Source organism: Apteryx mantelli, chromosome 4, assembly GCF_036417845.1.
Source record: "Apteryx mantelli isolate bAptMan1 chromosome 4, bAptMan1.hap1, whole genome shotgun sequence".
Taxonomy (NCBI): Eukaryota; Metazoa; Chordata; class Aves; order Apterygiformes; family Apterygidae; genus Apteryx; species Apteryx mantelli.
In genome coordinates this window covers 67,132,468-67,146,682 of record NC_089981.1, presented here as the reverse complement: position 1 = coordinate 67,146,682, position 14,215 = coordinate 67,132,468, and the positions used below count along the sequence as shown (strand labels likewise).

Sequence of the window (14,215 nt, the reverse complement as noted above, 5' to 3'; positions counted from 1 at the left end):
ACGCAATATTTCCTATGAGTTTCTTAGAAACAGCTCTTAATATGCCTATGTTCACTTCCAAATTAATCTGTTGGGCCTTTAGTCCAATAGAAGGATGCTTAATGAAAGGAATTGGTGTGATTTGATATCATTATCTGCAGACTGAAAACAACCTTTTTATCCTTTTAAGGAAGTAATGACTTCTATCTGTAAAGATAGATTGATGCTGGGATTAATGACTTCCTGACAAGGAATATATGTTTTCAATTGAATGAAGTCAAGTGTATTTCAAAGACTTTCATATTATTGTGCATTTGAGTCATGAGCCCTCAGGCTGGATACCTTTTTTTTTCTAGTAGCTCACTCTTGTATTTCATGCAAAATGAATAGGAAGTACTAAGTGCATTCCGTGACCTTCCATTTCCCTAAGCTGTCCAGCTGTAGATGAAGATGTTTTGATCCTTTCCCCTGCAACCTGTATCATTTTGTTCTGTACATATTTTTTAATTATTTAATTTTCCTTAGGAGCATCTTTTCATTTAAGGAAAGTTTTTCTCTCACTGGTGTTCAAAACCTCCACATTTGGTCCTCATCCTCACCTTACAGGGCCTCCACATTTGGTCCTCATCCTCACCTTACGGGAAAGCTCAACACCTATTAATCTGCTTGGTAAACTTTTGCCATTAAGAATTTGCTGAAGCCAAGATTCAGAACTAGTCCTGACAGAACCAGCCTGGAACAGACTTATTCCATCCTTTCATAGCTGCTACTTCTTGGAGGATGATCACATTCTTGGTGAATATCTTCACTCTCTCCTGAGCAGAGACTCAGGGAGATGGGGTCCAAATCTTTCTTCTGAGTGGCTGATTTGTCATGGCTTCTGGATTTCTTGAACTGGACTCTATTCTCACTGTATTTGTGAATCCTAATATAAGGTAAATAACCCCTGCCACAGTGAATTAAGGATTTTTTTTCAAGAGCTGCTAACCTCGATTATGCAAGATAGTATCTGGTGGTGCCAGGTGACAAGTGTGGAAGGGAGCCTCTTTCAGCAGGTGTTAGGCAATCTTCCCTTGACAAATCACAGAGGATTATAAGGATAATTTTGGCTTTGAAACATATACTTCCATACAGAACAGTATGTCCTCTTCCTACTTCTTCTCTAATAGCTATCTTAACAACTTGGAGAACATCTTTATGACAGAGATGGTTTCAACTTACTGCATGCCAGATATCTTCAGAGTCTATCATTGCTAGGGTCCTTTGATTTCAGGGCCTTATCACGAGCCTCCTTTCAGCTGGCCCATCTTCCTCCCTGAAGACCATTCATGTTCATTTGCCCTTCCCCAGATCAAAAAATTAGCCTTGCTTCCAGATGGTTCAACATCTCTTGAACATTTGGCTGAAGCCTTCAGCTCCCACATTGGCAAACTAGGCCACCTTGTCCCTGCCTTTTGGAAAACAGTTTTTTGGGTGTTTTGAGTTTTTTTTTGTTTTGTTTTGTTTTGGAGGGGGGCGGAATTGAAGTAATCTGGATCTTGTATACACTGTGTCTCTCTGTGCACCATCATCCCACAGCATGCTGCATGAAAAAGATTTGAGGAGAAAATTATTTTGTTATGGAATATAAATTATAGGAAGAATGAAAGAATAGGAATATAAGAATTTCTAGGGAGGCAAAAAATTTAGAACTGATCTACTTTCAACTTAAAAAAAAAAGTCTGAACTTGGTATAGCAAATTTGAGTTCTTGAGCACTTCCATTTTTCTGATTTTTTTTTTTTCCTTGTATGTGGTGATACAGGTGAATAGATTCAAAATGGCAAAGCAAATACAATGAATAATGTAATTTACGTGTATTAAGTAGCTGAAAAAGCTTGTTATTTCAACAGTTCTGTTTTCAAGCTGAGTACTAGTTGGCTTCTTGTTGATTTGGTCATTGCTTGCATCAGCCTAGTTGCTTGAATTGACATATTTTACTAAGGGTTTGTTTAATCTTTCTGTAAAATATATACGAACTTAAATCTGGTATTAAAGATCTTTGACCAAAAATGTTAGAAAAACTGCTCAGTTTATGCCATTTCTCATGAATTTTTTTATATCCTGTATTTTAAGTTAAGCCATCTTGGCAAAGCCTGCTAAGTAGGTATTTAATAAAGAAAATAATAAAATTATTGATAAGAATCATCAGATCCTGTGTAAAATAACTGATGTTGTTTTGCCTTTCTCTTACTTATCACCCATCACTTGATGGTAGATTTGCCACAAAGATTGCATGATAGATGAGGAAAGTTTCAAGAGGGATTCTCAGACTCAACTGTGGGAGCTTACTTATTTCTTGACTGCCTTACAGCTGAAGTATGCATTCATCAAACTTTGCTTATACGTTAAGAGCACCAGCTTCTTAACACAATATATGCCTTTGCTGATTTCCTTCCTTATTGTGAAATAAGCTTTTGATACTTCTCCAAAACCCAGCTGATTGCAAAAGTTTGCAAGGGTCTCATTAGTGCACTCCTCTGAACCCTCGTGGGATATACAAAATGATGTTGAGGACCTGCTTCCTGACAATCTGGATCTCTTCATTCTGTATATCAATACAAGTATGCACTCACTCAGAGATTCTTGGTGGACACTGTGTTCATTAAGAATATTTTCACCTCCAATCAATACGGGGATAGGCTAGCTGCCTTTTTCTGCTGCATGGCTTTTTGATCGGCTGCTTCCTTTGTGGTGCTTCCATTTGGCCTGAAGTATCAGGACCATCAGAAGAAGCAGCAAAGCTGCTTCTGGTAAATGAGATGTCCTTCATTGGTGAAGCATGGGCACATTTAGGGATAAAGCATGGAACCCAAGTCAGTAAACTCTGTAATATCTGTGTTGGTTCTGTGCAAGAAGGCTTGGAGATGGTGGTAGCAATTTGGGTTTCATTTTGTAAATTTTCTTTAATGACAATCATTTATGATAATGACACTAACTTGGATGGTGGTGGTCTTAGGTCTAGGAACAGAATGTTGCTTATCACTAACATGATTTCTTTGAGGTGTGATATTCATTTGCCAAATTGCCATTCTTTTTTTGTTTGCCCTCTTCTGGAGATTGCTCTCTCTTGGTAACTCTGGGATTGGGAGTTGTGAGGATGTGGTCCTTCATTTATACAAATGAAACATGTTGGGGGAGAGGGAAGGATATGCCCTATGTTTCCTATGGTACATCCTATGTCTCCTGCAGCTAGTGTTTAGGGCAGAAAGCTTTCCATTTGAGAGCTTGAAGTGTGGGAAGTGCGTATGGATAGTATGTAGTGAGGAAGGTATCAGCAAGTAATCTCTATCATAAGTAAATGTTAACAGGGACATGGTGTAGACTTATATAGCTTAAGTTGCTGCTGAAGAAATAATTCAACAGCATTGTACTTAAATGTTGTTATTTGTACTTTTGCATGCTCTGGTGTGAAGAAAGGAAATATCTAAACTTTTTGCTGAAACAGTTATTTGGGTGAGGCATATTTCTGCATCACTTCTAAAAAGAGGTTTTTACTTTGGTATTCCATTTCCTTTCCTTTGTACTTTGAATTATGAGTTAGATGGACTCTCAGCTTTGTCTGTGGCCTCAGTCTTGTGGTGATCATTGTGTGGATTTAATGTCTTTTTCTGTCCTCTTTTATTTCTCTAAGATGCTTCTCAAGTAACATTACTGGAAGAGGGGTAGGGTTTGGACTGAGTTGTGAAATCCCATCATTTAATAGGGCCTGAATGATTTACAAAGGAATGTGTGTGTTTTTTTTTTTTTTTTTTTTTTTTTTAAAGCAGTTGTGGCTGTTTAATGAGACAATTGTTTCACTGGTTTGCCTGTTATACTTTTCAAATCAAAATCAAATTGCTTTTTGGATTTGATCAGCATTTTTTTTTAATTAAATCTTGTGAGGTTTAAATGTTAATTTTTAGGGAAAGTGCAGTGCCCATAACTGACCACTACTTGTCAGTATTTTACCATCCTAGGAGAGTCGTTCTCCTAAGTTGTAACTATTGAATTATACATTTTCAGGGTCTAACAGAACATTATGAAACATTTGTTTCTTTCTCTGTCTGGCTTGTCTTTGTCTTTCATATGATGTGCAAACTATTCCACTATTATCATCATGGACTGATTATTAAAGCAAGATGATATCTGGATATATACTGACTGTGAAGAAAACTTGACATATAAAATTTTGCATCTTTAGCATCAAATTTTGCGTTATTATTCTGAAGCAGTAATCTGAATCAGTAATCTGTGTGCTGTGTCTAGGCAGATACATAAAAATGTACAGAAAAGTATTTATATCTTTTGAATTAGTGTAGATTCTTGGAGTATTTAAACTTCATCTGGTTATAAAACAAACCTGAATTTAGTGTAAATTGTGCATGTTCACTTTTTTCCATATCGTTATTCCAAACCTGTCTCTCATTAGAAGGGAAAAATAATATGCTCATCTTGGTGTTTTGTTTCGCAGTGTTACCAATATGCGTATATGGATTATTTAAAAAAACCTCATAGTTGTTTTAATTTGGACAACCAATGTTTCTAAAGCAAGATCAAATATCGTTCTTAAAAACAGCTTATATATAAGGAGGGGATGTCCTGGATGGCTTTGCTAGTTGCCTTGCTTGGTCTTGGATTTTGGTGAAATGGGTGTGTCTGTTCATGCTTTGCACACTTTAGGCAAACCAAATTGTTATTAGAGAATGTTTTGAACACACTGACTGTGTCAAGGTAGTAACTATAGTTATGTCTTAAGCTGATAATTTTGACAGACCAGGAAGCATTTTTTCCTTTGTGCAACTGGATACCCAGATTCTGTCTGTCCCCCACTACATATGCTATGAAGCAGAGACTGACAAACGTTAGAGACTAAACAGAGGGTGTGGTAGACCAGGGTCAAAAATGTTATTGAAAATTCTCTTTTTGCATGTTTGTATCCTATGGTCTTTTTAGACAAATGTAAACTTGATCTATGTTCTGAGCCTTCAGAATGTTTTTAATGCATCATTGATACCACTGTAATTTATTCTGCCCCTTGGCTCTGTGCTATGCCCCCTGTGGCTAATAGTTTCTGTTTTGATTGCAGTTTGACTCTGACTCACATCTGTCTTAGAACATAATCAAGTCTCATTCGTATCTGTCACTGAAATATCTTTAGATGACTGGCTGGTATGTCTAGGTAACATACTTGGACCTATGTTAGCTGCTAATGTAGCAGATTAGGGAAAGAATTTTCATTCAGATGAGGATGTGGTATGCTTTCCCTTGTTATGAAGTATGACGTGAGGCTGGTCTGCTTCTGTATTTCTGCTGGTATGAATATATTTCACTGATCAATCTCATACTGACAGAGTAAATTTCAACTTGTGGTCTGTGGGTTACTTTCAAATCATCTGTTTTTATTAGAAAAAAACTAAAAAAAAGTTAGTAGGCTTAAAGTCGTAGTAAAAATTGTGCGTCTCTATTGGAAAATTTTCATTAGCTGAAAAAGAATGAGGACTGTTGTTACAGAGGCCTCAGGCATTTGTAGCACTTGTTTTCCCCATATAGTTTTTTTGCTTAAACATGTATCTAGCAACGACTGAATGATTTTATCTAAGTAAAATTTTGCAGTTATATATACTGTACGTGGATGAGGTACAGTGGCCTGTGGTATACCATGTATGTTAATGTTCCAATAGTATCTCATGCTAGTAAACTCTGTGAAAAGACCTGTAGGAAGTGCTGTCCTGGGTTGAATCAAAAGTTCATCTAGCCTGTCAGAGGCCATGTCCTGTTTCTGACCATCAGAGCAGGCTGTGTAACATCCAGCTGGTCTATCCCAAAACTGTGCCATGGAGACATCTTTAAACGCATGTTCTCCCATTCCCCTCCCCCCTGCAAGTAAAAGGACCTTTTACTACCAGGAGAGCCTGAGGAACACCAGCAGGCTGGTTTGTACTCCAGTCTGCTTCTGTGACTTGCCAGGGATATAAAATGGAAAATCCCCTGTGGTGTGGTGGCATGAGCAATATTTGTGGTGTGTGTGTGTGTATAGATGTGTGTATAAATACAAACATATCTATACACATGCGTGCACACACATGGTATATATATATTAAAAATATATAAAATTTATGAATGTTAAAATATATACTATTTAATATATACTATATAATATTATATAGTAAATATGTAGTATATCACATTATAGTAAATATAATAGAAATTATGCATATTATGTGTCGTGTTATATATAGGCACTATATAATATACATAATATATTATATACTGTGCTATATAAGAGTGTGTGAGTGTGTGTGTATATATATTACATATATGTAGCATGGTTCTTAGGGCCATCTTACTTGTGACCTTTCTGCAGCAAGGAGAAGACAATGGTGTATATGTATCTTAAGTGTGCCAGGTGTGTGCCCATCTACAGCTTCCTCTTGGGGTTCTGACTGTGCTTTCCCCCTTCGCACTTTTATTTTCAGCTCTCTGAGGCCTCACCAAGTCATGTAACCTCTCTGTCAACCTCTTCCTGGCCAACCTGAACATGTATGCCTTCAGGAGGAGGACCTTGGTGGGGGAATCCCAGTGACAGTAGGCCTGTTTCCATTCCCTGGTCCTATAGTGTTGTCAGGCAGAGTTCCCCATGGCAGTGTCTGCTGGCTGCTTGGATGCCTTCAAGGAGTGGTGGAGACTATCGGTACCAACCTGCTCAGCATCCCCTTCCCATTTCCTGGGTATTACATTTTTGACCCCCACCCCCTTTTTTGGAGGCAACAAATGAAATCAAATAATTCAAAGCCAACTGATGCTCTCCATGGTTTTTTATTTTTATATAGCACTTCCTTTCCCAGAGAGGGTTATAGGGTTTTCATAGAGAAACCTATAGTGGAGAAAAATATTATTGGCACAAACCAATAAGAGATAATTATTTAAGGAGTGTAAGAAACAGAGCAAGTATAGAACTAACTTGTATAAATGCAGTTTCTGAATCATTAAGAGCTGATGCTTGTTTAGTTGTGGTTTACCAAATTTTTCCATTTCTTAGTGACCTTTTGATTGATTAACAGATTACCTATCTAACACCTACTGGGAAAAGCAGCATTTCATAGTTGAAGCAGTGCGTGTGTGATATGTTTAATTTTATTGTAGCACCATGTTCTTCATGAAGTAGTTTAACTCATATGTACATATATCTGTATGTGTGTGTGTGTGTGTGTGTATATATATACACACATATATATATATGAGCTATTTTTTCTTAAAAATGAGATGGTTATGGGCTATTTTTACTATATCCAGAAAATAAAAGTGAACGTCTTAATTGTAGTATCAGTGGTATGAAAGATTGCCATTTTATTTGAAGTTATTGCTGTTTAATGGCCTTAATATATTGAGTGATCTTGATAAGTTGAGATGGCATATTGATTTCTGTGGTTTCTCCTATGGATTAGGATGCATTACTGATGCAGAGACGTAGTCTTTGCTATCAGAAGGGAAAATCTTTGAAAAATTTCTCAGCATTTCAAATACCCCTTCAGCTTTAATGTTTTCCTTGTGATGCTGGAATACCAAATTCTGCACATAAAGTCCTGATGCATTTTTAGTCCTATATTGGTAAGTAGTTTAGGGCTGAAAATAAGGTTGGCATGAAGCTGACTGTATGTAACAGAGCTTCTAATATGGCTAGTACAAATGAAATTAAATTGCAGTTAGTAGGCATCATATCTCTCTAATAGACTGTTCTGAACTAATATATCTAGTCATAAAAAATCATTGTACAATAATAGTGTTAGCTGAAGTATTGATCTTCTCAGCTGTTTTTTCCTGTAGCTTTTTGGGTTTTCCCAAGAGTCTTTTTTTGAGCAAATGGGAGTGTGTAGGGTTTGTGTGCAGTTATAGTTAACTGGAAAGGTAGGCCTGAATCTGTAATGACTAGTTAGACAAATACCTTAAATATGTTACAATCTTGCAATATCTGATTATGAATCAGTAAGACGAAAAGCCTTTTTCATTATGTAGCATAATATTTTTGGTGGCCCTGTTACAATAAATATCTTCCACAGTCTCAGATTTTAATATAAACTGTTCAAGCAGGAAAGTAGGCAAAACTATATTGAAAGCCATAAGTGTTTTGAGATGAGGATATAATCCTGAGAAGAGCACAAATTCATTTATTTTCTCCAAAGCTGCTTTTAAAAGCAAACCTTCTGAAGCTGAATGGTTGGCTTCGCTGAGGTTGATATTTTACCATTTGCTTTGATACAGTGAAATCTTTCTCCCGTATACAGTGAAGTTTATAGACTGGATAGAAGATGTTTCTTTCTGGAAAGGCTGTATGTTTCTGTTGTTGTTCTGTAGTTTTAGCAAGTATGGAATGGATGGAAAGGATAGAGGTACCTGTGCTTCACAATATTGGATGAAAGTAAAAGGTATTAGCTAATAAAATCTCTAATAAACTGATTTGTGGCAAGCGTTAAAAATGCTCTGTCATGTTGTGCAGTGAGGAAATGAAAGAGTAATTAACGCAGTCAAATTTGCAGCAAATTATATCAGCACGGCTAGTAATCTACTAGTTGGAGTTTCTAACAAATATTTAAGATGAGTCAATGGTATTGTTATGATTTCAGTTCTCCAAACTTGGGTGTATGTGCATGTTGTAAATTGTATCTATCATTAATATCTGTGATGGTTAATGCATTCCTTTTGCTAGTGATTGGCTATGTTCTGAAAATAGTCTTGGTTTTTAGAGAGAGAAAAAATTTTGAAACTGATATTCCACGGAATTTTATTGTTGTAAGATGCTCTGGAGAATGTACATAGATGACTTCAGATACTTCAGTTTGAGGGGGATAGGAAAAGGGTTTATAATAGCTGGGAGAATATTTGACAGTTCTGATTAGCAAGCCCCACAGATTTTCTCCCTCCTGCCTGCCCTTCCTGCCACTCCCCAAAATAGGGCACCCCAAAGTAAGTAACTTTTGATCAGGAATGTATCAGTTGATCCTATCTTAACACTGCAATTTTAAGCATCTGTCCAGATTCAGATAAAAATAACTTTCTGGTTTGGGCTTCCAAAGCAACCTTATGGTAGTGTTTTCCTTACTGCTGCTGCCTTGTATTTCATTTAATTTCATATTTTATGTTAGAGAATATAAATATATATGTCCTCTTAATCTAATATGTCTACAGCTTCTATCTCTAAGCGCCTCTTATTTCTTCATCTCACAATGTCTGGGGTCAGCTTTCAGTGTCTGGAGGTCTATAGATCGGAAGGATGTTAATGCTAGTTTTGACTTTGTATTTGTCCCAGTTCTGTGCATGGATGTGTTTATATATGCACTGTCTTATATTTATTTTTGCTTAACAATATAGGTTGGCTTTATCTGGAAATATTAAACATAGTCAGAAGCACTCATCTAGATCTTTTTTCTTAAATATATCAGCAGATTCTTTCATTTTAACAGACTTATAAAGAAGACCTCTGTAACTTTTACAGTGATGTTCCTCACATATTTTTTCCATTTAAAGGCTTTAAATAAACGAGATGCTAAAGCAGATGAAACAGAAGAATGCATGAAGAATAAACTTGTGAAATATGAAAATGAAAAGAAACAAGTAAGACTTAAATTTTCTCCTTTTTTGTCTAGTTTTAATCATATGTAGTGTCATATTATAGTATATTCTTCGTCTCCTGGAGAAATCAGCAGGGTAAAACTTTCTTTACTCTTTAAGATAACAAGGTGCTTTTTTGCATTAGACTCTGAATGTAGCTATGCTTCTATCTTCCCTCTAAAGCTCTTTAGTTATAGTGTGATACTTCTAACTTTGCCATCCTGCCAGATGCACAAGCTTAAAACTTGGGGATTATCCTTGATTTGGTTCTCTGATTTGTCCCCTACAACTAAATTTGTACAGCTTCTGCTGTTGCTGCTTTTGCAGCAGCTCAAAAGATACAGCTTTCCTCTGTCCCTACAGCTAACCTATGTTTCATTATTATGCACCCAGGTTATTATTAAATACTCCTCTTACTGAACTGTCTAATGCCATGTTGCTCTCTTCCTATTCGTAGAAAATGATACTGCTTGTATTTCTATTCTTGCAAGTTGTTAGGGCCATATTGCTCTTTGTTTATGGGAACTTTTGCTAGCTTTTTTTCCCATACAAGTTTAACCCTTTGGTCAATACCTCCAAAGTTTTACCCCTCTATGCTAAACCATCTATATAGTGTTTTATGTTCTGTTGTACTATCCATTCCATTAATGCCAGTCTTGTTCTACTTTGCCTATTTTTCAGCCTCTCAACATCCTCATTGTGATTGCTACCGCTGCAATAACAACTTCCTCTATCAAAAAATATTTTTATTTCCATGTGCATATTTGTAGTCTTTGAGCTAGTTATGTTAGAATTCACTGAAAATATTTCATATCTTCTGTTTTTGGAAATGGTACATCAGTTTGCTGATTACACACTTCTAAATTCCCTTAACATTGTATATTAGGAAAGATCTAGTTGTTTGGAATTCTAAACACATCAATTTATCAATTTTCTTAATTTTTGGAATAATTCAAATATAAATTCCTACACAACCCCGAAAACCACAAAGTATACATAATTATGTACAGACTGTACATAATTGTGCAGTTTTATCAATACATGTAATCTTTAAATTTTAATGAACAAACTATAACAAAAGCTTAGAAAAATTGAAAATGACATAATATTCAGAGTTTGAAATTATGCCCCAAATCTGTGGGCAATGATTTAAAAACTTTTTAGTTCTCTTTTCCTTTCTTTTATTTTTAACCTGGGAGCAATTTGTTTTCATACTCTTTTGTTTTGGATTTATACATACACCATTTTGTATCTTCATGTGAAACAGAATACTGTTATTAAAAAAAAAAATTATAGGCTCTAAGTTAAATTTGCTTTATATAATTCAAATAAGTATGGCAATGAATTAGTATATGTAAACGTATGCTTTAAAATTTTTGATAAATAAGGATATTGTGTATATTATAACTTATTTTTGAATAGATGTTTATGTCATTTAATTGTGCCAGAATTAAATATTTAAAATATGATTTAGTACTATGACATATGCATTGCCTTTTCTGTTCATCTTCTTATTGTAATAAAAGCTTGAGCAAGAACTGGAGCGGTCCCGGAAAAAGTTGGATCAGTCAGAAGGCAGTCGAGAAGCTCTTTTGCGTCAGGTAGCTATTTTTGGGTGGTGAAAATCCTCCTGTTTTCATCCTAGGCTAGATCTGAGTCATCTAGCTTTATCTTGCTATCTTACACTCTGATAACATTTTTTTGGGGGAAGGAAGAAGGAAATACAGAAAGAAAGGTTTAAGAGTCTAAAATACATCGACTGAGCTCTATTTTTACTTTTTCTGCTTTCCAGTTTTTTAAATAGTTATGGTATTGTTTAAGTACATAATTTGTAACTATCCTTCATAGTACGTTTTAGCATAACTTTTATATTAGCAATTATTCTGTTATACAGGGTGCATGCCATAGTTGGTGAATTTGGTTAAATCAGGGACATAGAAATTTTCGTTATTTTATATTTTATCATGTTAGGAAAATAAAACATCTCTGTTTGGAGCACATTTCAGACAGCTTTTCAATGCATGTTGATATAGATGTGCTTGAATCTAGAAGGTGCAGGAACCTGGATTATAGCATTAGAAAAGTAACTATTTTCCTAAACATATATAATCCTTCTTGCAGAGAAGTTGGGAGAAAAAAGAATTAAAATAAATGGGAGCAACTGACATACAGATCAGTTAGCATTAGTTCTACTTGAGTATCTGGCAGATGTTTCAGTTGGATATGTTACTGTATTAAATTTAACTCATTGTGCATAGAATTTAATAGTATATCATATACATTCTCAAACAGAGATGTGAGGCATGTTAAGAGCTATTTTCCTTTAATTCGGTTTTAGTATGTCATATTTTCTTTAAAAATTAATTAATTGTATAAAATGTCATATTTGTGTTAGACAGTATGTGATATAAAGAAAGGAAAAATGTTAAAAGCCCCTGTATTTCTTAAGAATTTTGATATTGTACACTTAATGAGCAAAATTTACATAATATATATTTTTTTGTCAAATTTGTATAGATATTTTTACTAGCAATGCAATATAAAAAGACAGTTACAACATGTAAAATAGTAGAATCCAGTTTGGTCTAGAGAAATTAATACTGTTATCAACCTAATGAGCTAAAATAGTTCCTTTCATTTTGAATAGTTGGCCTACAACTAGGAACTGACCCAACTTTCATTTGTTTACCATCTGGAACACTCTTGAGATTTATTTATAAAATATTACCTATATAGCCTTTTTTGTTTTATTGTGTTTAAAAAAAAAAGTACACTATTTACTCTTTCTTTCTGATTTTATTAAACATTTCATACTTGTACATATGTTTTAGATTGAGGATCTTCGTTCCCGACTCTTGAGAGCAGAAGAGGATCGTGTAGAGTTGCAACATCAAATTTCACATGTTGCTATGCATCGCCAGAGCTACCATGATGAACAAGAAGATGACAAGAGAATTAGAACAGGTACAGCTCTCCTGTTTTGCACTAGATGTGTTATTTACCCTGGAAATTAGTTCTGTTTTAAGTTTTAGTCCAGTTCCTCTACTGTTTGAACTAAAACAGTTCATTAACTTCTCAGTTTTATTAAGTTAATTAGTACCAATATCTGAAGGTAAACAAATAAATAGAAATGGGAACTAAAATTGAGGATAAAATACCTTAATTTGTGTGGTTAAAACAAGTTAAGATTATTAGAGCCAATTCCAGCAAAGTGAATATAATTCTTACAGCAGAAAAACATCAGAAATATTTTTAAAATACCCATTTTTTTGAATTTTACATTTCAGTCCATTAGCAGTTTAAATTCTGCCAACTTGAAAATCAAAGCAAAGTTTATTTACATAGCTAATAAGACCTCTGAACTTCTGGCAGGATTTCTAAGGGGTAACAGCATATTCCAGAAAGATGAAGATTATAATCCAGTATGATTCAGTCAGTGCTTTTGTTTGCAGTATCTTAGAATTTTGGAGTGCGACCCATGATAGAAGAAAAATATTTTAAATAATTTCAACATGTAATTGCGTGTTAAATTACAGCCTTAGATAGGTCTTCACTACCTTGTTTGATATTTATCTGTATTTAAAATTTTCAAACATAATCAAAATGCATTGAAGTCTTTATCTCTTTCTCCTAGTTAACACAGAGATGTATTACTCAAGATAATAGAGGAATAGGACTCTAAGTCCAGTGTCTCAGTGAATATTTAATTGGTTTGGTTAATGACTTCTTTTATATTTTCATACCGCAGCTATTGAATTATCTTGGTTATTAAAATAGAACCCCCCATTTTACAAGCTTCATACAAGCCTTCCAGAGAACTGGAAAATGGATAGATTTCATACATGGCTTAGGTTCAGACATGTAACAAAGGCTGTAATTTTAATAGTTTTTCTTCAGTCACTTGAATGTTACTCTATTAGCTTAAAAGTGAATTTATTTGTGACAATACATTTTTCTTGTTAATGAAAGCATATTTTAATTTTTCCATTTGTTTTATAAATATAGCAAAATTGCTATAAAAACATGAAGAAAGAAAGAAAAATTTGTACTGGAGCTATTAAAATGTATGGAGAGAAATGAAGCTTTAATGAAGTTTCTCTTACTGCATTATCTCTCTTCAAAGATGCATGAAAAGAATACAGACTGAGATTTTTCTTTGCCTCTAGTAGAAGTTTTTGTCTGAAGATCTTTGAATTGCCAGTTGAGAAAATTTGATCTAGTTATAGAAACTTCCAGTAAAAGTTCATGATGAGAATAATTGTAGTATTATAGATGTATTATTCACAAATAGTATGACTTTCAAATTAAGAGGTGTTATTTTTTGGGATAAAATTGTGACCTTGAAATTAGTGGCAAAATTTCATTGACACCAGAATTTTCCCCCTAGTTTCTTCCCTGCTATTTTCTTTGTTTGCCTTTTTTTTTTTTTACCTTAAAACAGGGGACTGTCCCCTCCCCCCCCCCCAAATGACTGGATAACAATAAGCAGAGAAGTACAGTGTCATCCAGTAGAATGTTATGATGTAGATATTGCCTTTTTTCACTGATACTTTGATTAAAAACAAAAGTTGAAGAATAGTCACATATAGAGAAAAAAACTGCTAAAAGAG

General features: G+C 34.6%; 1 protein-coding gene across 1 annotated transcript in view; it reads left to right on the top strand.

Annotated features, from left to right (window-relative positions):
- The window catches only part of CEP128 (centrosomal protein 128), a 142,749-nt gene that overhangs the window by 32,569 nt on the left and 95,965 nt on the right, over window positions 1-14,215 (top strand). Inside the window, exons 9-11 of the mRNA XM_067296884.1 lie at window positions 9,522-9,608; window positions 11,132-11,206; window positions 12,437-12,569. Coding sequence (XP_067152985.1) covers window positions 9,522-9,608; window positions 11,132-11,206; window positions 12,437-12,569 — 295 coding nt within the window. The remainder of the gene's footprint in view (window positions 1-9,521; window positions 9,609-11,131; window positions 11,207-12,436; window positions 12,570-14,215) is intronic.